At 43.9% G+C, this 24,993-nt stretch overlaps 1 protein-coding gene across 2 annotated transcripts in view; it reads left to right on the top strand.

Annotated features, from left to right (window-relative positions):
• Nucleotides 1-24,993, top strand: part of RFX4 (regulatory factor X, 4 (influences HLA class II expression)) — a 292,151-nt gene that overhangs the window by 188,938 nt on the left and 78,220 nt on the right. For both annotated transcript variants that reach the window (XM_006897540.1, XM_006897541.1), the window contains 3 exons: nt 38-251; nt 1,650-1,727; nt 11,304-11,467. In XM_006897540.1, the coding sequence (XP_006897602.1) occupies nt 38-251; nt 1,650-1,727; nt 11,304-11,467 (456 nt within the window). The remainder of the gene's footprint in view (nt 1-37; nt 252-1,649; nt 1,728-11,303; nt 11,468-24,993) is intronic.

Raw genomic sequence — 24,993 nt, 5'->3', positions numbered from 1 at the left:
AGTTCATGAGGGTCTCTGTCTTGTCTCTGTGGCCCAGGTACCATTACTATGGCATTGCTGTGAAGGAAAGCTCCCAATATTATGATGTGATGTATTCCAAGAAAGGAGCCGCCTGGGTGAGCGAAACAGGAAAGAAAGAAGTGAGCAAGCAGACAGTGGCGTATTCACCCCGCTCCAAACTTGGAACATTGCTGCCAGAATTCCCAAATGTCAAAGACCTCAACCTGCCGGCCAGTCTGCCCGAGGAGAAGGTAACCGCGCCAGAGGGGCTTCCTGGGGGTGGGCTCAATGGTGCTCACTCCCTCTCTTGTGTATGTTGTCACTTTCAATCCCCCCCCCCCGTCCTGCTTCTTTCACATCTATTAAAACATGAAAACCAGATAAACAAACTCAGAATAAAGTATTAGTTATGAACCTTAGTTACTAATCGTGCACTAGTAAGGCTTAGTTGGGACAATTTCAGTTGTTAGCCATTGAGGCAACTGGATATTGGGTAGGTGAAAATTCCCTGCACCGTCTTTGCAACTTTTTCCATAAATCTACAATTACTTAAAGATAAAAATGTTCCTTGTTTGTCTCATATATGTGCATATATTTCATGGACATGTAATCTGTGCTGTATGCTGCACGCCCTCATTCTGAACCGAGGGTTCACCCTTCGCCTAGATGGTGCACGGTGTCTTCATAAGAGGAGGAGTCTTCTCCTCTGGCTTGCTTTGCCATTGGGTGAATGTCACCTTCCTAGGTGTGTCAGCAAGGGAGATCCCAAGCCCACAGGGAAAGGTTTGACTGATACTGTGAATCAAGTCAACAAATCTCGAGGAGCTTCCCCTGAGGTATCACCTCTCTGATCTACTTACCTTAATGCAGCCTCTGGCGCCAACAGGGGAAGAACTGGGGTGCAGTGGGGCAAGGAGAAGAGAGCCTCTCAAGAGGTTTGATGTGAGGTGAGCCACACAGGTGTTTGAATAAGCATGCCACATTTCTAGAAAAATCTCTGTGTCTCAAACCAAGAAATTGAGTTTGAAGATGTAAATATTGCTTTAACTACAAACTACCTTGTTTTCCCCCATATTCCCCATACCCTCTCTGTCCTAATAAACTTCCTGCCCCATAGCTTTAAAATTCTTAGGCAAATGGATGGAGATGCAATTCTTTTACAAAACAGATTCCAGAAAGCTCCCAGATGTCTTTTTGTGACTTTGGCAGAAACATTTCCCCTTAAAAAAATGTATGCTGGGTTTTAACTTTTCAGCGTCTTAGCAGATGAGCATTTAGCTCTAGAAACTAGCTGGGCACTGTGGTGGGCACCAGAGACCGGAGCATGAGTATAACAAGAGGTCGTTCTTTTCCTGGAGTCACTACAGTGTCAGGAGATGGAGAATGGGGCAAGGGAGGGCGAGAGCAAAGGGGATACTTTTCAGTACCGCGGGGCTAGTCTTCTGAAGGAGAAGTCCTCAGGCAAAGTGAAGGCACACAAAGGGAAGGGTACCAAGGATGAGAAGAACAGGACATTGATGAATCCCTAATAGTAATTCCTTAGTAGAGAATCAATGACTTAAAAATGGAAATCCCAAGGGCTACAGTAGTAGGTATTCATACACACCCCTCACTGTCAATCTCTCTCTCTCTCCACCACCCCCACCCAGGTCTCTACCTTTATTATGATGTACAGAACACACTGTCAGAGGATACTGGACACAGTAATCAGAGCCAACTTTGATGAGGTAGGTCAACAAGTGTTAGCTGCACTTTACCAGGTGCAGGCATGCCCCGGAGGCATTGCGGGTTCGGTTCTGGGTCACCATGGTAAAAGCAAACACGGCAGTAAAGCCAGTTGTGTACTTTTTTTGGTTCCCCAGTGCCTTGAAGCGTTATGTTCACCCTGTACTGTTGCCTAGTCAGCGTGCAATAGCGTTATGGAAAAGGGTGATGTAGGAGCTCTGGTGGCCTAGTGGCAAGATGCTGCAGTGCAATCCCAGAGGTACGTGGTTCGAATCCACCAGATGCTCTGCTGGAGAAGGAAGGGCAATTTCCTCCTGTACTAGTCAGATCTGATTTGATGGTACATAGACAAAAAATAATAAAATGTAAAAAAAAGAAAACGGGTGATGTATTGTAATCATCTCCAAAGGGAGACACAGAGTGGGCACACCCTGTTGGGGGGAAAATGCTACCGATTGACTTGATCAATGCAGAGCTGCCACAAAATGTCAATTTGTAAAACAACAGGGTGCCTCCCACCACAATATCTGCAAAGCACAATAAAGTAAAAGGCAATGAGATGAGGCATGCTTGTATTTAAATGCCATAGCCACCGTAGCCCTGTGTCATGGGCTTCTGTGAGGGGCCAGCCTCTGGGGACTTGGCTGTGCACATTCAAGAGCTCCCTGGACCCAATAAAGCAACTACTTTTCATACGCCCATTTTACAGATGGAATAATCTCACAGAAAGCAGTATAACCTTTTGTTTGATAAAGGAGCTCCACTGGCATAGTTGGTTTCATGATGGAGTACTAGCCTAATGGCCATGGGTTCAAATCTACCAGCTGCTCTGTGGGAGAAAGAGAAGGACCCTCTTTCTTCTTTTTTTTTTTCTTTTTTTCTTTTTTATCTTATTTAATGAAAATTTACAAAGACTTTGGATTTCCATTCATTCATTGTTGCATTTTTCTCCCTGCCCGTCCCCCCAAACCCCAGTTTCCTCTTCTCTTTGAAAAGTAAAAAAAAAAATTATTTCATTGTTTTACAGTCCCTCCCCCCAAGTCCACTCCACTATATAGCCTTCCTTCTGAACTCCTGTCATGACAATAATACCTAATCACATATCCCTTTTAAACCGTTCTCTCCCTCATCTGTCTCAATGCAGTATGCATCATAATTTATCCCATCTTTCTCCATTAAGGTTTACAGCCTCCGAAAGCCTCTGGGCGGAGCAGAGCAGCCATGAATCGGTATCAGCTTGACAGGAGAGGGTTTGGTTTTGAGTTCCCCCTTTATGTAACGACTGAGCAGCGTCCTGCCCAATTGGCATACTAGGAAGACAGTTTTGCCAGGATCTAATTAAACTCTGAATTATAGACTCGGAGAAAAGACAGAAAGGTTTCCTTATAGTTTGGAGTTAATCTTCTCCTGAGGCTTATTTATTTCATGCATTTGGAGTGGGCTGGCCCTCCATTCAAAAAGTGCTCTTCAGAAGGAAGGCTGGTGAAGCTTCATCTCACATACCCTGGGGATGTTACCAGGGGGATGAAGTTCCTGGAGAAGGGTGTTATACCTGGAGAAGTAGAGGGTGAGAGAAAAGAGGAAGACCCATCAAGGAGATGCATGGACACTGTGACTGCAAGCGTGGACTTAAGCACTCAGAGAGGGTGAGAGAGGTGTAGAACAAAGCAGGCTTTCCTTCTCTTGCACACAGTGTGGTTATGAGGCCGATCTGACTCAGGGATGCCTATTAGCAACCATCCTTCGTTCTAAAGGTCTGGTCTACATTTCCATCAAATCGTAGCAGTAGGGCCATCTTTGAATTTAAAAAAAAAAAAAAGGAAAAGTCAGATATCCTTTTCCTTTAAAATATCACAGCCAAAGAATGGAGAAAAGATAGGAGAAAGGATGCAGGACCCTGTTATAGAATCAGAGACAGTAAAATCCTGTTGTCTAAGATGCCATCTTTGAAGAATTTGCCAGCAAGATGGCAAGAAATCAGACTTCCCAGCCAAAAGGTCCTGGGCTAGGTTGTGGACATTCACACCGAGGGAAGAGAATGCAGGCTCTGGATACAGTATTTACTGGCGGAGGAAATTCCAGAGGCCTCCTGGACAGAGACGCTATTGAAGGTAATGTTGTTGTTGTTGTTGTTGTTGTTGTTGTTGTTGTGTGCTGTTGAATCTCTTGCGACTCATAGTGACCCTACGTACAACCCCTAAACTCTGTTCTGTCCTGTGCCAATCGCACTGTTTCTGACATTCCCATCCCAATTACCCCAGTCACTGAATCAATCCACCTCATAGAGGGCCTTCCCCTCCTGCGCTGTCCCTCCACCCTCACAAGCATGATGTCCTTCTCCAAGGACCGGTCTCTCCTCACAACATGTCCAAAGTATGTTAGATGAAGCCTCAGAATCCTTGCCTCCAGGGAGCCACCCGATTTAACCCTTTCCAGGATGAATCTGTTTGTTTTCCTAGCAATCCATGGTACCTTCAATATTCTCCAGCACCACAGCTCAAAAGCATCAATTCTCCTTCTATCCTCCTTAGTCACTGTCCAACTCTGTGATGCATAATAAGTGATAGCAAAGACCATGGCCTGTATTAGACACACCTTAGTCTCCAGAGAGACACCATTGCTCTTCAGTACCCTGGAGAGGTCCCTAACAGCAGACTTTCCCATGGCAATACATCTTTTAATTTCCTGGATACTGGTGCCAAGAGTGTTGACTGTGGAGCCAAGCAAACTAAAGCTATGAACAATCTCAATCTCTTCACTATCAGGTATAATTCATAGCCCACTGCTGTCAAGTCCGAACGGGCTCCTGGCTGATCTTCCACTAGGTTTCCAAGGCTGTAAATCCCAGTAGGAAGAGATCACCCATCTTTCTCCGTCAAAGACATTGGTGGATACAGACTACCAGCGATAACAGCCTTTTAGTCAGCAGTGTAACACCTTATGGACTGCATCACCAGAGCACCCTTATGTTCTAGGGGAGGCTATAATCTAGGCTAGGATCACAGTCTTAAATTATCTTGTTTGGTTGTTCCCTTAACTACCACAATGTAAGCCTTTGAGGGCAGGAGTCTTGTCTGTTTGGCTAGCCTTGCCAGCCCTACTTTTAGGCAGTCAAGATTGGTGTTGAGTGGGTGGGTGGATGGATAGATGGATGGATGGACGGATGGATGGATGGATGGATGGATGGACGGATGGATGGATAGATGGATGGATGTTAAAGCCCTAATGACTTGTAACATTGTTGAGTGAGTAGATGCAAAGACTTTGTTTTTAGAAGGCTCCCACCAAAGCCTTCTCTGAACCTGATTACAAAAAGAATGATGAGCTCAACTAGTCTTGAGTGCCAAACCTAGTAATTGTTAGCTTGTGATTTGAACAAGTTCCTTAATGTTTCTGAGTCTCAGCTTCTTTTGCTGTGAAATGGAGATAATAATTAAACCTATCTCAGAGTAATACTGTGAAAATGACATGATGTCACATATGTGATGTATCCAGTTTTGCATTATGAGCATACTAAATGGTAGCTAGGTTGATATTTGTGCAATCACTGAAACTCTCCTGATATGGAGGCAACTGAACATCTGGAATGGGAGATGGTTAGATGTTTTCTACGGTTGTTGCAAGATAATACCCACATGTTAGGAATGAACTCTACATGAGCATGGGAAGAAAGAGAGATTTGCTGAAGAACTCTTTAAAGAGCTCGTCTAATAGTTCTTTAAAACCTAGAGGAAAAGGGAGCTCTGGTGGCCTAGTGGCAAGACGGTGCACTGCAATCCCAGAGGTATGCGGTTCAAATCTACCAGATGCTTTGCTGGAGAAGGAGGTGGCAATCTCCTCCTGTACCAGTCAGATCTGATTTGATGGTACACGTAAAAATAATACAATAAAAGTTAAAAAAAACCCAAAACCTAGAGAAAAGGGGCTGAGAGCTCAGGAGGGTTGAAACTGGCAAGGCAGGGAACTTATTTTAAGAAATCACTTTCAATCATTGGCTTCTGATTCTTTGCCCACTTGTGCTAGAAGAATAAGCAGAACTGAATGGAATTCTCCTGTCTCATGTCTCCATCTATTAAGCACTTGGAATAAGTCGGAGATTTTACCCAAGTTGTTTTAGTCCTCTCTAACAAAATGGGGAGGGGGAGCTCTGGGAGCCTAGTCCATGGCGACTTAAGCTGCTAACCTGAAGACAATGGTTCGAATCCATCAGAGGCTCCTTGGAGAAGGATGAGAAATGTCCCTCCATTTGATTTATACCCTCCTGAGAACCAGCTGGAGGGTAAACAATGAGTTGCTCCAACTCAACAGCAAGAAATTCGAGTAACAATGGCCAGGCATCATTATCACTATTTTAAAAAACTGACGATTGTCATATTTATATATTCCATGGACTGCTAAGAAAACAAACAGATTCGTCCTGGAGAGGGTTAAACCAGGCTGCTCCTTGGAGGCAAGGATTCTGAGGCTTCTTCTGACATACTTTGGACATGTTGTAAGGAGAGACTGGTACTTGGAGAGCGACATCATGCTTGGGAGGGTGGAGGGCCGGCGCAGGAGGGGAAGACCCTCTATGAGGTGAATTGATTCAGTGACTGGGGTAATCGGGATGGGTGTGTCAGAGGCAATGCGATTGGCACAGGATAGAGCAGGGTTTAGGGCTGTTGTACATAGGGTTGCTATGAGTCGCAAGCGACTCGACGGCACATAACAACAACAAACAACAATCCTGAGCTCTAATCTCATTTGTCTAAGCATCTAACTTAACCTGGCCCAAGCAGAACTCTTCACTTGCTGCCCCAAAATCTATCATTCCCAAAATATTAAATTCCCATCACCATCTTCTAACTGCTTCAGCCACAATCATCCATTCTTCTCTTCCTCTCACCCTCCATAGCCTCCTGTCCTAAAAATATGCCTCCTAAATAGATACAGTTGGTCTATCCATCTCTCAAGTTCAAGGCTAGGATTCAAATGCACATCTAAGCTCCAAGTCTTCACTAGGAACACACACACACACACACACACACACACACAGCACATTACCTACCATAGAGTCTATTACAACTCATCGTGACCCTATAGGATGGAATGGAACTACTCTAATAGACGTTCTAAGGCTGTGATCTCTACAGAAGCAGATGGCTGCATAGCGCTTTCCCAGAGTGGCCAGTGAGTTCAAACTGCTGACCTTTCTGTTAACAGCGGAGTGCTTAACCACTGTGCCACCAGGGCTCCCTCCTTCTGGGACTGAAGTGGTCTGTTATGTAGAGTGGGTGGGGAGGTCACAACTGGGTGAGGCATCCTTTGAAAACACAGCTCTGTAGAGAACTCATGAGTGCTCCCCCCACCCCAGCAGCTTAAGCAGGCTGGAAGCAGACACCCACAGAAGACACCAATTCTCCACAGATTTGTTTTAACCTACACAGCAGCTGATCTTTTCCAGACTTGCTGCCAGAAATGAACTGCTCATATCAAAGCCGAGCAAGGCTTCGTGCAAGGCAGTTAAGTAAGGCAAATGAATTCAGAAGCTACCAGATCTTGGGTTCTGCTGGGCAGAGCTTTGTACTCAGAGCTGAGACAGCAGGCAGGGATGGGCAGAGAGAGTCCTCGGGAGACCAGACACCTTGCCCAAGAGCTGTGATCATCTCGATGCCCAGGTAGGGCATAAATCAGCTGCCAAGTGCCTCAGTCCTATGCAGGAGCTTTGAGAGGCTGGGCAGAGAGAGATACAGTGGGAATCTTGACCCAGTGACTATCAGAAACTTGGGCAAGCATGCTTCAAATCCTCAGGGCAGTCTACTGATAATTCCTGGGCACAGTAACGGTAGTACTTCCGTGATACAGTGTTGCTCAGTGCCACTGAGCCAGCCATGACCCACAGTGACCCTATATACAACAGAGCACAAGGAAGGCCTGTCCTGCCCCATTCTCACAATCATTGTTATGGGTGTGCAGCCACCTCACCAAGCTTCACTTTACCAGGTACAGGGCCCCTTCTCCAGGAACTGGTCCTTCCAGACAGCACGTCCAAAGTTGATGAGGTTTTGGTCATCCCACTTCTATGGAGATTCAAAATGGCCAATACCGATCTGTCTCCACTCACTAAGCCTTAGGATATTGGGCTTTGCGTTCTCTGTTTCATTTTTGGTGACTTTCATTTTCTCTTAGATTTATGCTTCATCATGCCACACTCCAGTTACTAATGGACGCTTTTAGGCCAGCATTGAGCGTGTGCTGAGCTCTGGGTTCCTCTTCCCTTCCTCTTATACAATAAATGCAGCTTAGGGACATTTACCAAAATTTATAGCAAGTTAGGAAAGTCTGCTGTCAGAGACCTCTCTGGAGTACATAGGAGGAACTAGGTAAGTCTGGAGACTAAGGTGCACCTGATGCAGGCCATGGTCTTTGCAATCACTGGCTATGCATCTGAAAGCTGGACAATAACTAAAGATGGTAGAAGAAGGATCGATGTTGATGCCTTTGAGTTGTGGTGCCAGAGAGGAGTGTTGAATATATCATGGGCTGCCAGCAGAACAAACAAGTCTTTCCTGGAAAGGGTGAAACCAGGCTGCTCCCTGGAGGCAAGAATTTTGAAGTTCTGTCTCACATACTTTGGGCATGTGGCCAGGAAGGACCAGTCCTCAGAGAGGGACATCATGCTTGGAATGGTGGAGGGGGGCAGCACAGGAGAGGAAGACATAGGATGAGGTGGACTGACTCAGTGACTGGAGAAATGGGATTAGAACTGTTGGAGACGATGAGATTGGCTCAGGATAGGGCAGGATTCAGAGCTCATGTACACAGGATTGCTATGAGTCCCAGGCAACTCGATGACACATGACAACAACATAGCAAATTTTAATCTGCTCCTTCGACATAAGGAACTTGAGGCTTAGAGATGTTACATTCCAAGTTGTCAGTAGAGTCAGGATGGAAAATTAAGTCATTCTTCCTGGATCATCTTTGTTTTAATGTATTATCTAGATGAAAAATTCTACTTCATTTTCCACATCATGGACTAAACACGACTGTCAACTTAAATTGGACAATCTATAGCACTGGCTTCATGCAACGTCTTGAAGTTTGGGGGAGTATTTTTGGCAATACCTGTTTTTTCTTGTAGGAAATCAGAGGGACTTGCTTTCCTCTCCCATTCTCTGGCCCCCATGTTTCCTCCCACATCTCCTACCTGGTGCAGGCAGTGAGCATCAGGGAAGTCTATCTGCAAAGAACTGAGCTCCATCACCAGGCTGTAGGCAGTGGCCAACCTCCTGGAGACAACCTGTTCTGGGGAAATCATCCCTTCTCCTGGTAGGGGCTCAAAGGAAACACAAGCCCAGGGAGAGACAGATGTGCCCATCAGGAATGGGGCAGACACCCAGTTAATACATGAAGATGAGAGTAGCTGGGAGACCAGATGTTGCAAGGTCCTAAAGGAGACATGAGCCTTGTCTCAACTCTTCCCCAACTTGCCATCTAATTTTGGATAGATTACTTGATGTAGGATTAGTATGATCATTAAATGAAAGAAAGAACCTCTTCAAAATTCCTGGCATCTAGTTGTTGTTACTGTTATGTGCTGTCCAGTCTCTTGCAATTCATAGCAACCTTGTGTACAACAGCTCTGAACCCTGCTCTATCCTGAGCCAACCTTATGGTCTCTGACACACCTACCCTCGTTACCCTAGTCACCGAATCAATCCATCTCATTGAGGGTCTTCCTCTAGTAGGAAATCAGTAAGTAAAGCTAATGGGAAGAATAATATCACTTTCAAAGTCCTAGACTGGGAGGACTCAATTACCTTCTACACCAGATCAGGACTGAGCTGGGGAGAAAGATGGCAGACAGCATTGCTACAGGGGAAAGAGAGACACAGTGCAGAGACCGAGTCATGCCTGTTAGATTTCCAAGCACCCACAATTATTAGTTCCCCAGCTTTAAGATGGATTCTTCTTCAAGGGTACCTGAATGGAAATGTTTTTTGAATTATCTTATGTACACTCGTTAATCATCTTCTCCTATTCCCTTCCATCCACTACCCCTGCTGCCTTTCCACCATCTCCAACTCACACACTAGATCACAACAGTATAATGGAGTTACCAAGGACTCTGCCTAGGACGCTCACTCCACTCAACAACACTTTACGACTTTCTTCTCTCATCATCTTACTAATAGCTCCATTTTTTTTAAGAACCTATCATGTTTCTGTTTTAGTGGGAGGGGTAGGGAATTGTTGCATTGGGAAAATCTACCATCAAGAACGTCTCCAAAGTGCTGAAGATGTCAGTTTATAGACTAAAGTGCACCTGATCCAAGCCATGTTCTTTTTAAATTGCTTCCTATGCAAGTTGGACAAAGAATAAGGAAGACCTAAGAATTGATGCCTTTAAATTGCTGTGTGACAAAAAAGAACAAACAAATCTGTCCTGAAGGGAGTGCCACCAGGGTGTTAGGGGGAAGGATGGTGAAAGTTTGTCTCGCATCCTTCAGGGATGTTTTCAAGTGAAGCCAGTCCTTGGGAAGAGACCTCATGCGAGGAAAAAGGTGGAGGGTCAGAGTAGGAGAGAAAGACCCAGAGTAGGAGACGGATTGGCACAATTGTGACTGTAGCAATGGACTTGAACATGTCAGAAGATGGTGTTGGATAGGGCAAGTGTCAGATCTGTTGTTCATAGCATTGCTCTGGGTCATAGTTGATTCAAAGGCCTCTAACAATAACTGCCTGCACAGCGGCATTTATCATCTCCAAATGGTCTGCACTGGCCAGGGTTCTGTGAAAAAACGAAAGCATTTGGATATAGAAAGGATTTTTATTTTAAGCTCATATAAAAAGGATCTTTATACACTGCCTACTTTTGGATGTGTATGTTTCAAACAAGGGATTTTTGTTTGTGGCAGATCATCTCTCCTGCTTCCAGAAACACCCTTATTTGCAATCCCCATGCCTTTCTTTCCTTTCCAGAACTCCTGAAGGTCTCAGGTACCAGCCATCTCATGGAACGGTGAAGACCTCTGCTCTGACCCTCTAGTGAACAGTTCCCATTCCCCTTTCTTAACCATCTCCCTGACCACAGAAAGAACTGAAGGGGCTAATGTGCTCCTCCTTGATCACCAGGAGTCCTGGAAGCACAGTGGTTAAAGCAGCTGGCTGCTAAGCAAAAGGTTGGAGGTTTGATCCTCATCAGGTGCTCTGTGAGAGAATAAGACCATTTGCTTCCATGAAGGCTTAAAGCCTCAGATACCCTTTGAGTGGTGGTTCTCTGTCCTACATAGTCACTAACGAGTGAGAATCAACTCAGTGACACTAGGCTTGGTTTTGGTTTTTCTCTCCAAGGGCAGAGCTAGCCCTGACTCTGCAGGCCACGCAGTTCTTCAGTGGCAGGAAGACGTGGGGCAGAAGGAGCTCTCAGAGTGTCTGTAAAGTGGCAGGAAGTCGGGGACATTTTCTGCAGCTCTAGAAGCAGATAAATGGTAGCACTGGCAACAGGGCTGGCCTCACTGGGGTCCAGGTGCTCTTACCAGAAGCTTCCTATGTAACCTCACACTTCCTCTTCCTCTCTCTGTGGGTCCATGCAGGTTCAAAGTTTTCTTCTGCACTTTTGGCAAGGGATGCCACCCCACATGCTGCCCGTGCTGGGCTCCTCCACGGTGGTGAACATCGTTGGCGTGTGTGACTCCATCCTCTACAAAGCTATCTCCGGGGTGCTGATGCCCACGGTGCTGCAGGCGTTACCTGACAGGTGGGCACAGGCGTTCTCGTCTCATCTCACAGCTACTCCTGCCCTTTTGTCCTGAACCTTTCTAACTCACTTGAAATCATTAGCTCTTATTTTATGAGTCAATCTGATTTTCATTTATTAGGTAAGTTGAGCCAATTTACATTTGTTGATGTGACAGACACTTTTGTTCTTAGTTCTAGCCATTTATTTTACCGTATTTCATGTTTTTATAGGTTTTTAATGTGTGTCAATTCAGACTTCTTGGAGATATACTTTACATACACTAAAATTCGCTATTTTTAATATAGAGGTTTTACACTGTCGGGTCAGGACCAATTTCTAGCTGACCCTCTCGTGGGTTTTCAGAAACAATAAACTGCACAGAAGGTGATTGCCTTTCCCCTTTAGAGCAGCTGGTGGGTTCAAACCGTGTGCCTTTGGGTTAACAGGGCAATTCCTTACCACTAGGTCACCAGAGCTCCCTATTTTTGGTAGTGTGGTTGGAACCAACTTATAGCTGACTCTCCAGCGAGCTTTCAGAGACAGTAAGTCATATGGGAGAACAGCCAAAATACAGAATAATTTCATCATCTCAGAAAATTCCCTTACACTCCTATTTAGTCAACCTTTCTACTCCCAAGCTCTGATAAAAGACTCATCTATGTGAAGGCCCTATTGTTTTGCCTCTTTTAGAATGTTATATAGATGGAATTCTACAGCCTTGGTATCTTTCCCCACTGAGCAAATGCATTTGAAAGTCATTCATGTTGTGTGTATCAATTTGTTCCTTTTAAAAGTTGTTATTGTTGTTATATGCTATTGAGTCACCTTTGACCCATAGTGACCCTATGTACAGCAGTTCTGAACCCTTCCCTGTCCTGAGCCAGTCTCACTAATCCTGATACACTGACCCCCAATGCCCCAGTTACTGTATCAATCCATTTCATTCAGGGTCTTCCTCTTCTGCACTGTCCCTCCACCCTTCCGAGCATGATGTCCTTCAAGGACAGGTCTCTCCTGGCCACATGCCTAAAGTATGTGATATGGAGCTTCAAAATCCTAGCCTCCAAGGAAAAACTTGGTTTCACCCTCTCCAAGACAGACAATTTGTTTTCTTGGCAGTTTATGGTGTGTTCAAGACTCCTCTCACTCCATAATATGGATATACCACAGTTGGTTTAATCCATTCACTGTTAAATTTGAGTTGTTTCTAGTCTGAGTCATTATGAATAAAGCCGGGATCAGCATATAGGCTGGACCATGTCAATAACACAGTTATATTTTAGAGTGGGTAAAGATAAGTCTTTTTCTTTTCCTTCATTCTAATGATTTCTGATCTTTGTGTTTGTGTGAAGACCGTAGCATCTGGGTAATAATATATGCCTCTGCCTGAAAAAAAAGTCTAACATTTCCTATAGTGAAGGCATGGTGGCAGTGAGTTATTCCTTTAATTTTTGTTTCTGAATCCTTGTAAGAGTGATCTGAGCTTCTTGGATCTGTGGTTTGATGTATTTCATGATTTGCAGATCTCTCCAGACATTATCGCTTCAAATACGTCTACTGCTCTATTTACACCTGTTCTTCTCCTTCTGTGATCTCCGTTATGTGCATGTTCAACCATCAGATATTCTCTTGGACGCTTTATTTTACTTTTTTTTTTTTATTTATTTTTGTGTGTATGTTTTTCTTATTTTTTTTGTACTGTGTTAAGTTTTACTGTTTCATTGAGTTACGTAAACCCTATTAATGAGACCATTGAAGGCATTCCTCGTCTATGTTACCATACTCTGGATTTGTTTTCATTTCTAATGTTTCAAATTATTTTTCCATAAAACTTATTTGATTCTGCTATAGTTCTTCATCTGTCTTTTCCATTAGGGGCTTCAGCAAAGTAATAGCCATTTGTTGTTGGTAGCTGCTGTCGAGTCTATTGCTGACCCAAGGTGACCCCCATGTGCAATACAACAAAATGCTTCCTGGTCCTGCACCATCCCCATGACTAGCTGCAGTCCATACTCCATTGTTCATAAGCTGAAACCCAACCTGACCCACCGCCTTCAAGCCCATTTCAATGCGTGGTGAACCCCTACGGAGTAGTTCTACTCAGTAATGCATGGAGCTGCCACATCAGTTATTTCAAATTCCAGTTAAGAGTATGATTCTGTTGTTTGCTATGCCCTTGAGAATGGATTGTTTTCTTTTCTTTTGTCTTGTAAATTTTTTTAGGTTGTTATTTTTTGTTTTTTTTACTTGCCAGCAGATGGGCATAAAAGAGTGGAGGCTGAGGGAAGCAGAATTTATGCCAAGAAATGGACAGACTTCTTTCCCTATGCTGCTAATAGGTGTTCTTCTTGTCCCGAGATCAACAGGGGTGCTGACCCGCCTTAACCACCTGAGACTTTAGTTTCATCGGGTCCCGAGCCCCTGAAGGGACTCGGTGCCTTTCCCATAGCAGCAGTTTCTCCCTTCCTCAGAGAATGCACCTCTGAACGATGCAGTTTCTCTTTTCTGCCGTCCTGCCCCACACCTCTCTCATGAACTCTTAGTAAGATACGTGCAGATGAGCCTATGACTTGCTGTGAATTCTTGTGGCTATTGTTCCTGGAGTTCAGTAAGTTCACACTCGCTCTGACTTGGTCTTTAACAACTTGTTAGCCATTTTAGCTCATTTTTTACTAATTTAGCTCATTTTTACTCAATTTGTTGGGATGTCCTACTTTTCTCCTATCACAAATGAACCATCTTGTCTCCTTTTCTCTCTTTCAAGATGTTTTGTCTTTCCATAAATTTCAGGCTAGGTGGTTTCCCTATGACCCCAGTATTCTAATGAGTTCAAGAAAAGCTATGATTTTGTAGATTATATGACTCTTTCTTCTTATGATGATGGAGGACATGCTATTTTCATTTTGTGCATTTTGATGGAACAGAAATTCACTCTTAACAGACTAGCAGAAGTTACCTCAGGTAGTATTATGGACAAATTTTAGTCTTGTTCATTTCCAAGTTATACATGTGGTCTGCATTATTCGTATGTGCATATCACGTGTTATGCATCAGAAAGTTGGACAGTGACCAAGGAGGATAGAAGGAGAATTGATGCCTTTGAGCTGTGGTGCTGGAGAAGAGTATTGAGAATACCATGGACTGCTAGGAAAACAAACAGATTCGTCCTGGAAAGGGTTAAACCGGGTGGCTCCTTGGAGGCAAGGATTCTGAGGCTCTGTCTAACATACTTTGGACATGTTGTGAGGAGAGACCGGTCCTTGGAGAAGGACATCATGCTTGGGAGGGTGGAGGGACAGCACAGGAGGGGAAGGCCCTCTATGAGGTGGATTGATTCAGTGACTGGGGTAATCGGGATGGGAGTATCTGAGACAGTGAGATTGGCACAGGACAGAGCAGAGTTTAGGGCTGTTGTACATAGGGTTGCTTTGAGTCGCAGGCGACTCGACGGCATATAACAAAAACAACAATATATCAATGGCACCTAACAACAACAGCATATGCATTTATGTATGTGTGCATATGTTGTTGATGGGTGACATCAAGTGAACTACAACTCATAGCGACCTACGAACAATGGAGCTAAACCTTGCCCTGTCTTATGCTGCCATCCTCTTCTCTGACATGCTCGCAAGACAGTCGCTGTGTCAATCCATCTGGTTGAGGATCTTCTTTTATCTCTGACCCTCCACTTTTTTCTGGCATGATGTCTTTTTTTCTTTAACTTTTTTTGTCTTCGTTATCTTTTTTCATTCAGCTATACGCTTTTTTCCCCCCTTAAGTATACATAATATTATCTGCAGAGTGTGAATGCTTCTAACAATTCAATTTTTTAAAACAATTTTTAGTTGTAATTTGAATTAAGATTTACAAAGTAAGTGAGTTTTTTATTCAGCCATTCACAAACATTTTCTTCTCCAACATCAATTTCTCCTTTTTTTGAGATTTTAATAAAAGTTTATAAAGAACTTGGATTTCCATTCATCCATTGTTGCATTTCTTTAACTTTTTATTGTGAATTGGGTGAAGGTTTGCAGAGCAGATTAATTTTCCATTCAACAACCTCATATATTTTGGGGGGAAAGTTTAGCAGAGTACTTAGGTGTGGATTTTTGTTGTTGTTGTTGCTGTTGGTTTTTCTTTTAATTTTATTTAGGGTTTGTTTTTTTTTCATTCACTTTGTGTTTCTTACAATCATTCCTATACATTGTGCCTTACAAAAATTAATCACCATTGATCTATTCCCATTGTTACAATCTTTTCAGATCCTTATTGAGTCTTTCCTAATTCCTTACCTCCTCCCTCTGCCCACTAAACTCTGTAACCCTGTGATTTCCTTCCCTCCCACCTTCAGTCCCCCTGCCTACTCCCTTTCCTTCTTTGAATATCCATACACTACTTACCCTTCTTTGTTTAAAATAATGGTCTTATGCAGTATTTGTCCTTATTGGCCTGAGTTAGCTCACTCAAAATAATCCTCTCTAGCCTCTCCCATGTTATAGCAGTATCATAAACTATAGCAAGAACATGGAAACAGCCCAACTGTCCATCAACAAATTACTAGATTGAAAAAAAAATGACTAGATTGAGAAATTGTGGTACACTCACAAGATGGAATACTATACAACACTCGGGAGCAACAATTTTGGAAAATACTGTATAACATGCGAAAGGCCAGAGAGCATGCTGCCCTTTTCAAATGATTGGTCTCTTCTGACACGTGCAAAGTAGGTGAGATCAAGTTTCACTATCCCTGCCTCTAATAAGCACCCTGGTTGCAGCACTCCAAGACAGATTTCTTTGTTCTTTTGATAGTCCATGCAATATTCAGTACTCATCTCCAACACCACAGTTCAAAGGCATCATTTCTTCGTCTTTATTCATTGTCTAACTTTCAGATACATAGCAAGTAATTGCAAAAATCATGGCTTGAATCAAGTGCACTTTGTTGTTAAACTGACACTGTTGCTTTTGAGCACTTCTGAGAGGCCCCTGAGAGCAGACTTTTCCCAATGCAACACATCTTTGGATTTCTTGATTGCTGCTCTCAAGACTGTTGATTGCAGATCCAAATAAAATCTCTGATAACTCCAATCTTTTCTCCATCTGTCACGATGTTGCTTATTGGTCCAGGGGTGAGGAGTTTTGTTTTCTTGAAGTTGAGATGTAATTCATTATGAAAGCTGTAGTCTTTGATCTTCTGCAACAAGTGTGTCAAGTTCTCTTGACTTTCACAAACAAGTTTGTGTCATCTGCATAACACAGGTTGTTGATGAGTCTTCTTCCAATCCTGATGCCACATTCTTCTTGATGTAGTTCAGCTTCTCAAATGAGTTGTTCACTTTATAGATCGAATAACTATGGAAAAAAGATACAGCCCTGACACACACCTTTCCTGATTTTAAACCATGCAGTGTTTCCTTTTTCTGTTCAAGCTACATGCTCTTGGTCCTATATGAGGTAAAAGCACATATAAGTGTTCTGGGATTCCTATTCTTCTCAGTGTTACTCAAACTTTGTTATGAAGCACACCAGTTAAATATGGGAGAGTGGGGGTGGTAGCCTAATGGTAAGGAGTTGCACTGCCAACCCAAAGGCATGCAATTAAAATCCACCAGGGGCCATATGGGGGGAAGATGGATAATCTCCCGTATGATTTATAATCTCTGAAAACCTGCTGAAGGGTCAGATGTGAATCAGTTCTAACTTGACAACAGACAGCAACAACAACAAACACGTGGGTGTATGTATATGTATATGTATATGGTTTTAACTTGTTAAATTCCTTTGGATTTTAAGGTATCGGATTCTTTGCTTGGATTGCTCAAAGGAACTGGGTAATGGTTACATATCTACCTCTGTTTTATACTATGAACATACTTCCTGTTGGATCAATAAAAGTATATGCAACTTTTATAAGACAGGTTCATAAACTTTTAGTAATGTCTTATAAATATTACAGACATATAAAATATTTTGTTTATAGAGCAGTTTGTAGATCATAAACAAAATGCTAATGCTTGTCTCCCTTTCTAAAACTGTCTCCTTTTAACACATGTGGAGATTCACATTTAAGAAGTGAAAGTACTTTGCTACCTTTGAACTACAAACACGAAACAACCAGGATTCAAATTCATGAATGTGTTCATTCATTCAAAGATGTCAATTGATTACCTACAATGTTCGGTCCTGGAAAGACAATATTAAGTAGGTTAAGCAAATCCCTTCCAGACTTTTTAAAAATTACATAGTCAATTTCCACTGTGATCTTTGGCTTACAAATTTGATGCCTTCTCCTATTAAACCCAGGAAGGCAGAGTATTCTGAAAGATCAGGTTTCCTCTGAAAGATGATTTTTTTTTTCAGTTCCATCTATTTATTCATCCCTCACACTTGTCCAAGTGCCTTCTGTGTGCCAGGCCTTGTGCTCTGCCAGGGGAGATGAGAACTTGTTCTGGAAGTTCTCACCCACAACCAGGGTTGATCTTGAATGAAGCTTGGCTCTAAGTTAGCTCAGTCTCACCTCTTCCTTTCCAACTTGCTCTTCAGTTGCATATCCTTAAGTCTCATGCACTTGGGGTAAACAAATATCATTCTTATTAGCTAGGGGCCTTACAGTGGTTAAGCACTCAACAACTAGCCAAGAGGTTGGCAATTTGAGCTCTTCAGCTCCACTACTGGGAAAAGGCCTAGCTTTCTGCTTCTGTAAAGATTTGTAACTTTGGGAGCCCTGGAAACAAGTGCCACTTTGTCCTATGGGGGCACCGTGAGTTGGTGAAGACCTTATAAGCCAGTGACAGGAGTTTGGACCCCCATTGCTATAAATGCACCATAAAGTAAAGGAATAAAGATGAGATCCCCATGGAAGCCAGCATGTGGAATCCGGTCCCTCACTGCTGTCTGACTTGACTTCAGAGCAGAGAAATTAGAGAAATCAGCTCCACAATTGACTCAAAAGATAAAATCCTTTCCACATGGGAGTTTCAATGTAAATATTGAATTTTTGTTCTTTTTTCAAACACTAGGAATTAAGTTCCTGGCCCGGAAAGAGCCCCAAGCTGTGCCAAGGACTGTGGGGGGGGCGGGGTGAGCACCAGATTTGTGCTTCTGGAAGGTCATTCTGGAGCATAAAGACGACAGCAAACTTGCTGACTGAGGGGTGTTTGTGCTTGACCTAACACACACGTCAAGCCCAACCTACTAGTCAGTCCTGAGGGTAGAAGGCAGGGGTTTTGAGGAGGTTGTGTGTGGTAGTTTTTTATTTTTTTTTTTAAATCAGCCATTCAATTATTGACACAAAACAACAATTCTTTATAAATAAAGCAGACTTCAAAACAACACAAACTGATAAAAGAAGAATCAAACATACTTATGTCCCTCTGAAATGCTTGCTATATGCTTTGAAAATGTGATAAACAACTCAGAGAAACAAGATTCATTTTCTTATTTAAACTTGAAAATATGTGGCAATCATGTATCCTGCTCAATATAAAGTTCTCTAAAAGTTTTTGGAGCGTTCTGGTAGTGTAGTGATAAGGAGCTCCATTGCCAAACCAAAGGTATGCTGTTTGAATCCACCAGCTGCCCCTCTGGAGAAGACAATCTCGTCCCGTGTGATCGCCTGGGAAAACCCGCTGTGGGTCAGCTGACTCCGTTCCAGTTTGGTGTCAATGAGTTTGTTTGTTTTGGTTTTCTTAATTTGTCTTATAACCCTTCGCATATTAGCGTGGATGTTTACTAATTATACTGGGGGGGTTCGTACAATCATTTGTAAACATTTTGTTTTATAACACTAATTACCATGGGTGCTCATTGTTGTTATGTGCTGTCAAGTCAGAACCAGCTCGTAGCTGACCCTCCAGCAGGTTTCAGAGGCTGTAAATCACACAGGAGGAGATGTCCCATCTTCCTCCTGGGGAATCACTGATGGATTCAAACCATGTGCCTTTGGGCTTGCAGAGCACATCCTTCCCCACTAGGCCACCAGAGCTCCCTAACCATTGGTTAGCATTATTCATTCATGACAATGCCTAATCAGCTCCTTATTGTGTGTTGCCTTTCTGTTCCTCCAATTTATCTATTTATTATTTTTTTCTCTTTCTCTTAACCTGGCCTGTTAACCCTTCAAAGTAGATTCTACTTGTGTGTAAAACTTTTCTTCACTTTTCGTGATGTGGTCTTATACCATAATTGTCTTTTTTGAAAACTGATAGCTTCTCTCTACCAGCTAAGTTTATATAAGAGGAAACTGATGTTCAGAGAGCATTGTGTTGCTCAGGGTCACCTAACTCACGAGTTTACCCCTGGTAAACACACAGGCAAGGCAGAACTGGCTCCTTCTACTGCACCAGAGGGTCGGGGAGTGAGGACAGAGGCAGGGAGTGGGTCAAGTTCGAGCCGACAAGGACCTGTCCCAGGCCTGTGTCAGTGGATGGGAAGAGCCAGATGGGAAAGCCTGAAATTAGTATAAATAAACTTATGACTAATTTGACAGGGCTGGGGAAGGGTGTATGTAAGCCAGAGGGGGTGGTGGTGGTGAGTGAGTATGTGTGTGTGTGAGAGAGAGAGAGAGAGGGGTGGGGGGTGGAGAGAAAGAGGAAGAGAAAGAGACAGGAAAGGAGAGGGAGAGAGAGAAGAAAGAGAGAAGAGGGAGAGAGAGAGAAAGAGAGGGGCGGAGGGAAGGAGGAAGAGAGAGGAGAGAGATTGAGATTGTGTGTGAGAGGTAGTGACAGGGAAGATACGCTGTCAAAGAAGTAAGGAGATGGTTGAGCAAGAATTGTGAGGTGCTAAAGGAAAAGCACCTTTGTCTTGATCCAAGTCATGGTATTTTTAATTGCTTTATAAGCATCTAAAAGTTAGGCAATAAATAGGAAGGTCAAATAAAGATCTACACCTTTGAATTGCAGTGTTTTCTAAGAGTAACGAATATACCATAGACTCCCCAAAGAATCAACACATCTGTCCTAAAGGAAGTATAACTCGGTTGTTCCCTGGAGGGGCATGGATGGTGAGACTTGTCTCACAAACTCTGGGCATGTTGTCAGGAGGAGTGAGTCTTTGGAAATTCTGGGAAAAAGAGAGGATCAGTGAAAGTGAGGAAGACTCTCAATAAGATGCGTTGACACAGTGACTGTAACAGCGGGCTTGAACATGCCAGAGATTACGAGGATGGGGCAAGGGTCAGATCTGCTGTTGACAGAGTCACTAAGAATTGTGGTCAACTCAGTGGCATCTTAAAACAAAAACAACAAAGGAATAAGTAGCAAGGCCGATGGCAGGGAAGTAGAAGGCATTGGTCTGTAAGGAGTGAAGAGGCTTCTCACAGTGCAATGTATAAGCATATTCATAACCCGAGACGGCAGTAAGATGATGGGCTTGAGATGAGGCTTTGGAGCCAGTCAGACCTGAGTTTGAATCCAGACTCTGCCACTTTGCAGGCTGCATCTCTTTGAACAAATCAGGTAACACCTCTACACCTCAGCGTCTTAATGTTTCTGTTGAGACTCACGATAGCACCTACTTTGTAGCATTGGTGTGAGGATTAAACAGGAAAACACATGCCTGCAAGCGTGTTTAGCGCTTCTTTGTCACACTGCACTAATTATCAGGAGCTGCTGGTCCCACTGTTGTTGCTGTCATCACTGCTGTGGTAATTGTGCATGCTGGTGGAGCTGGAGGTCAGTCAAGGAGTTCAAGTGTGGAATGAGGGTGCAGAAGAAGAAGATCTGTGAGCTAGGAGGAGGAAGGAGTGTGAGGAAGGAGACGAGGCAGAAGTCAGCAGAGAAGGGGATCAGGACACAGAGGGAGGAGAGAATCTTAGGAGCGGGTGATGGGCAGCATCCCCTGATGCTGCAGGGAGGTGGAGTGGCCAGGCCGCACTGCGCTGGGCCGGGCCAGGAGAGGCGTCTCTCGGATCAGGTGATGGGAGGTCAGCTCATCGAACACCAGGACAGAGCAGCCAGAATGTTTACGTTACTCTGACAGCTCCAAATCCGAGTCCCAAAATAGAATATTTTCCCAGCTGAATCCTTCCTGCTTTCTCTTCAACTTCATAAAACCACAGAGGTGCACCAAGTTGAGAGGGTCCCTGCTGCTTTCTCACCTCCATACAAAGGCTGACCCTCTGCTTCAGGCTGATTACAGCCTCTGGGCAAAGTGTCCTGGGGTCAGTTGGGACCACCCCCGGCATCCTGGTTGGGTCATTCCGATCTAAACCCATTGCTACAATCACTTTGTCAATATATCTCACTGGGACCATCCTCTATTTCACTGACCCTCCACCTTTCCAAGTATGATGTTCCTTTCCAAGGAACAAAAGAGCAAATAATTTTTTTAAAAAAACAACACTAAAACCTCAATAGCGTCCCTAAGTCACCCAGTAGCTCTTACTAGAAAACTATGTATCTCAAGCTCCCTGCCATAGAGTTTATCCCATGTCAAAGCAACCACCTATCAGGCTTCTAAGATTGCAAAGGACAACATGGGGTGACTGGCCATCTTCCTCCTGGGCAGCTGCTGGTGGGTTCAAGCCACTGCCAACATGAGGCCTGAGGGTTAGCAGTACAACTCGAAGCAGATGTCACCATAGCCTGTCCCCCAGCTTATGGGTGGTGGTGGTGGTGGTGGTGGTGGTGTGTGTGTGTGTGTGTGTGTGTGTGTGTGTGTGTGTGTGATATGCATCATCAAGTCTGAACAGGCCTATAGCTGAAATTCGCAGCAGGTTTTCAGTCACAGTTTTTTAAATCACGCACAATGAAATTAACTTTCTCCTGCAGAGCAGCTGGTGGATTCGAACTGCCTGCTTTTGAGTTGGCAGGGCAACTCTTTACCAGAGCTCTCTGGCAAAAGCAATCAAATATTTTAGGTGTCTTCTTACTTACAAATTGGATATCATATAGTAATAACTGATTCCAATTCTAGCAACTTGGAATTATAATAAATCTGGATTTATTACACATGCAGCACTTTTTTCAAAATTTTTCATTATTTTGTGTGTGTTTGTGTATACCGTCAAATCAGATCTGACTGATATAGCAGGAGATTGTCCCTCCTTCTTCAGCAGAGCATCTGGTGGTTTCGAACCACACACCTCTAGGACTGCAGTATAGCTTCTTGCCACTAGACCACCAGAGCTCGCCTCACATGCAATATTTTTGATTGACTCAGTACTTAAGTTTCTTAAGTGGCTTGTATGTATCCACAAACACATATGTCTTGGAGAAGGTGCAGCCAGAGTGCTCCTTGGAGGAAAAGATGATAAAGCTTCATCTCACAGACGCTGGGCCTGATGCTAGGATGGGCTATTCCCTGGAGAGGAACATGATGCTTGGAAAGGTGCAGGAAGACTCTCAACCAGGAGGATTGACACAGTGATGGCAGCAATGGACTTGAGTGGGTTGGGGCTTGTGAGGATGGCACACGATAGGACAGGGTTCAGATCTTCTCTTCACAGGGTCGCTATGACTTGTACTCGACAGCATCTAACAACAACGTAGGTATCAGTCAAGGAGCTCTGGTGGCACTGTGGTTAAGGCCTTCAGCTGCTAATTAACAGGTCTGTGATTCAAATCCACAGTCTGCTCAACAGGAGAAAGATGAGGTGGTGTGCCTCTGTGAAGGTTTACAGCCTTGAATATCCTGCAGGACAGCTTTGCTTTGTCCTGTAGGGTCGCTGTGAGTCTGGGGCACCCCAGATGCAGTAGATTTGGCTTTGGTTACGTATTATTCAGAACGTGTGGGCAGTGTAAATGGCTACAGTCTGGGCTGCCAATCAAAAGTAGGGACATTCTAGGGAGCTGGTGGCTCAGTCCATAGGGAGTTGTGCTGCTAACACGAATCTACCAGGTGGAGGAGACAGATAATCTCCTGTGCAATTCACAGCCTCAGAAACCCACTGGAGGGGCCAGCCATGGGTCAGAACTTGACCACAAAGAGAGAGAATGTTGGCTTCGGGGTACCTAGGGGAAACCAGCCAGTGAAAACTCTATGGAGCACAGTTCTGGCACCCATGGGGCTAACGTGAGTCTCAGTCACTCACAGTTGTTAGCTGCTGTCAGGACAATTCCAACTTATGGTTAGCCCACGTGTTGCACAGCAGACCTGCTCGATGCAATTTCAAGGCTGTGTTGTGTCAGGAGCAGGTTGAGTTGTTTCGAAGCGCCAATCTTACAGTTAATAGTTGAGTTCTTGACTGTTTATAAAACCCCAGATTATCTGTTAGCTCAGAGAATACACGTATCCTTCCCCCTACCCCCTGCTTTTTCCAGGAAGACACACTTGGCTCCCTCTTTCCTTGTACCACCATGTATTAGTGTCCCAAGGCTGCTGTAACAAAGAATCACAAACTGAATGACTTAAAGCAACAGATAAGTGAACAGTTCTGGAGGTTACAACTCTGAAAGTGAGATGTCAGTAGGGCCATGATTTCTCTCCCTCTCTGAAGGCTCCAGTGCAAGGTGCTTCTTTGCTTCTTCTAGCATCTGGTAGCTCGGGCAATTCTTGTTATCCCACAGCTGTCATTGCATCGCTGCAACCTCTGTTTCTGTCTTCATATGACCTCCTTCCCTCTGGTCTGGGTCTGTTCTTTTTATAAGGCTTAAGGCTCCCAATCATTGGATTTGGAGCCCACACTAGTGCTGCCCGGTTTCAACTTCATTACATCTGCAAAGACCTTCTCCCCAAATAAGATCTGGTAAAAACAGTCCGAGGTTCCAGGTTGGCCTGACCTGTGAGGGACCACTGTTCAAACTTCTACAAACCCACAACTACTCATGTAGAGAGGCTATTAACTCTGTCTTAAAAATGCTTTCATCTGGCCTCTTCTCTCCAGTGCCACTATTACCACACTAGTCCTGACCACTCTCTCTTACCTGGATTTTTACAACAATCTCTGGTCATTGTCCAGCTGTAGTCTGTTTTGAACCAGCATCCAAAGTTATTTACATAGATGTCAAGATCAAAGTTGCTAATCCAGTGGGGTGAACTGAGTGAGTGAGGAGGCTGGAAGTCTGTAGACGGTTGTGCTGATAACCTAAAGGGTGGTGTGTCTTCGCTGGCAGTTCAAAGCCACCAGAAGTTTCCTGGGAGAAACGGAACATCGCCTCCCATGCGATTTACAGCATCTGAAAAGTTGCTGGAGGGTCAGCTATGAATTCAGTTTCAACTGGAAGCAATGTGTGATCTAGATGAAACCTTGGCAGTATTCAAGGAACATGTGCGAGATGAAGGAGTCCTGGAGAGCTGCAAATGGTTAATAAATTTGGGTGTCAGTAAAAAGTTGGAGATGTGAATCTACTCAGAGGCACATTAGAAGAAACCCCTGGTTAGAGGCTTCTGAAAAACTAGCCGTTGACAATACCCTGGAGGACAGTTCTCTGACACACATGTGGCTGTCAAGAGTCAGACGTTGGTAATAAAGGGCAAAGTGTGAACTGAAAGTGAGTGACAAGTATATGGAGCCTTATTTTATTGTTAAGTCTATTTGGGTCATATCTGAAATGTTTCACAACAAAAAATTAAAAGCAGAAACTTCCCAGAATGTGAAA

Source organism: Elephantulus edwardii, unplaced genomic scaffold (assembly GCF_000299155.1).
Source record: "Elephantulus edwardii isolate Elephantulus edwardi_28Jun2011 unplaced genomic scaffold, EleEdw1.0 scaffold00211, whole genome shotgun sequence".
NCBI lineage: Eukaryota > Metazoa > Chordata > Mammalia > Macroscelidea > Macroscelididae > Elephantulus > Elephantulus edwardii.
Note: the sequence above shows the minus strand (reverse complement) of the source record. Positions and strands in the feature narration are given on the sequence as shown.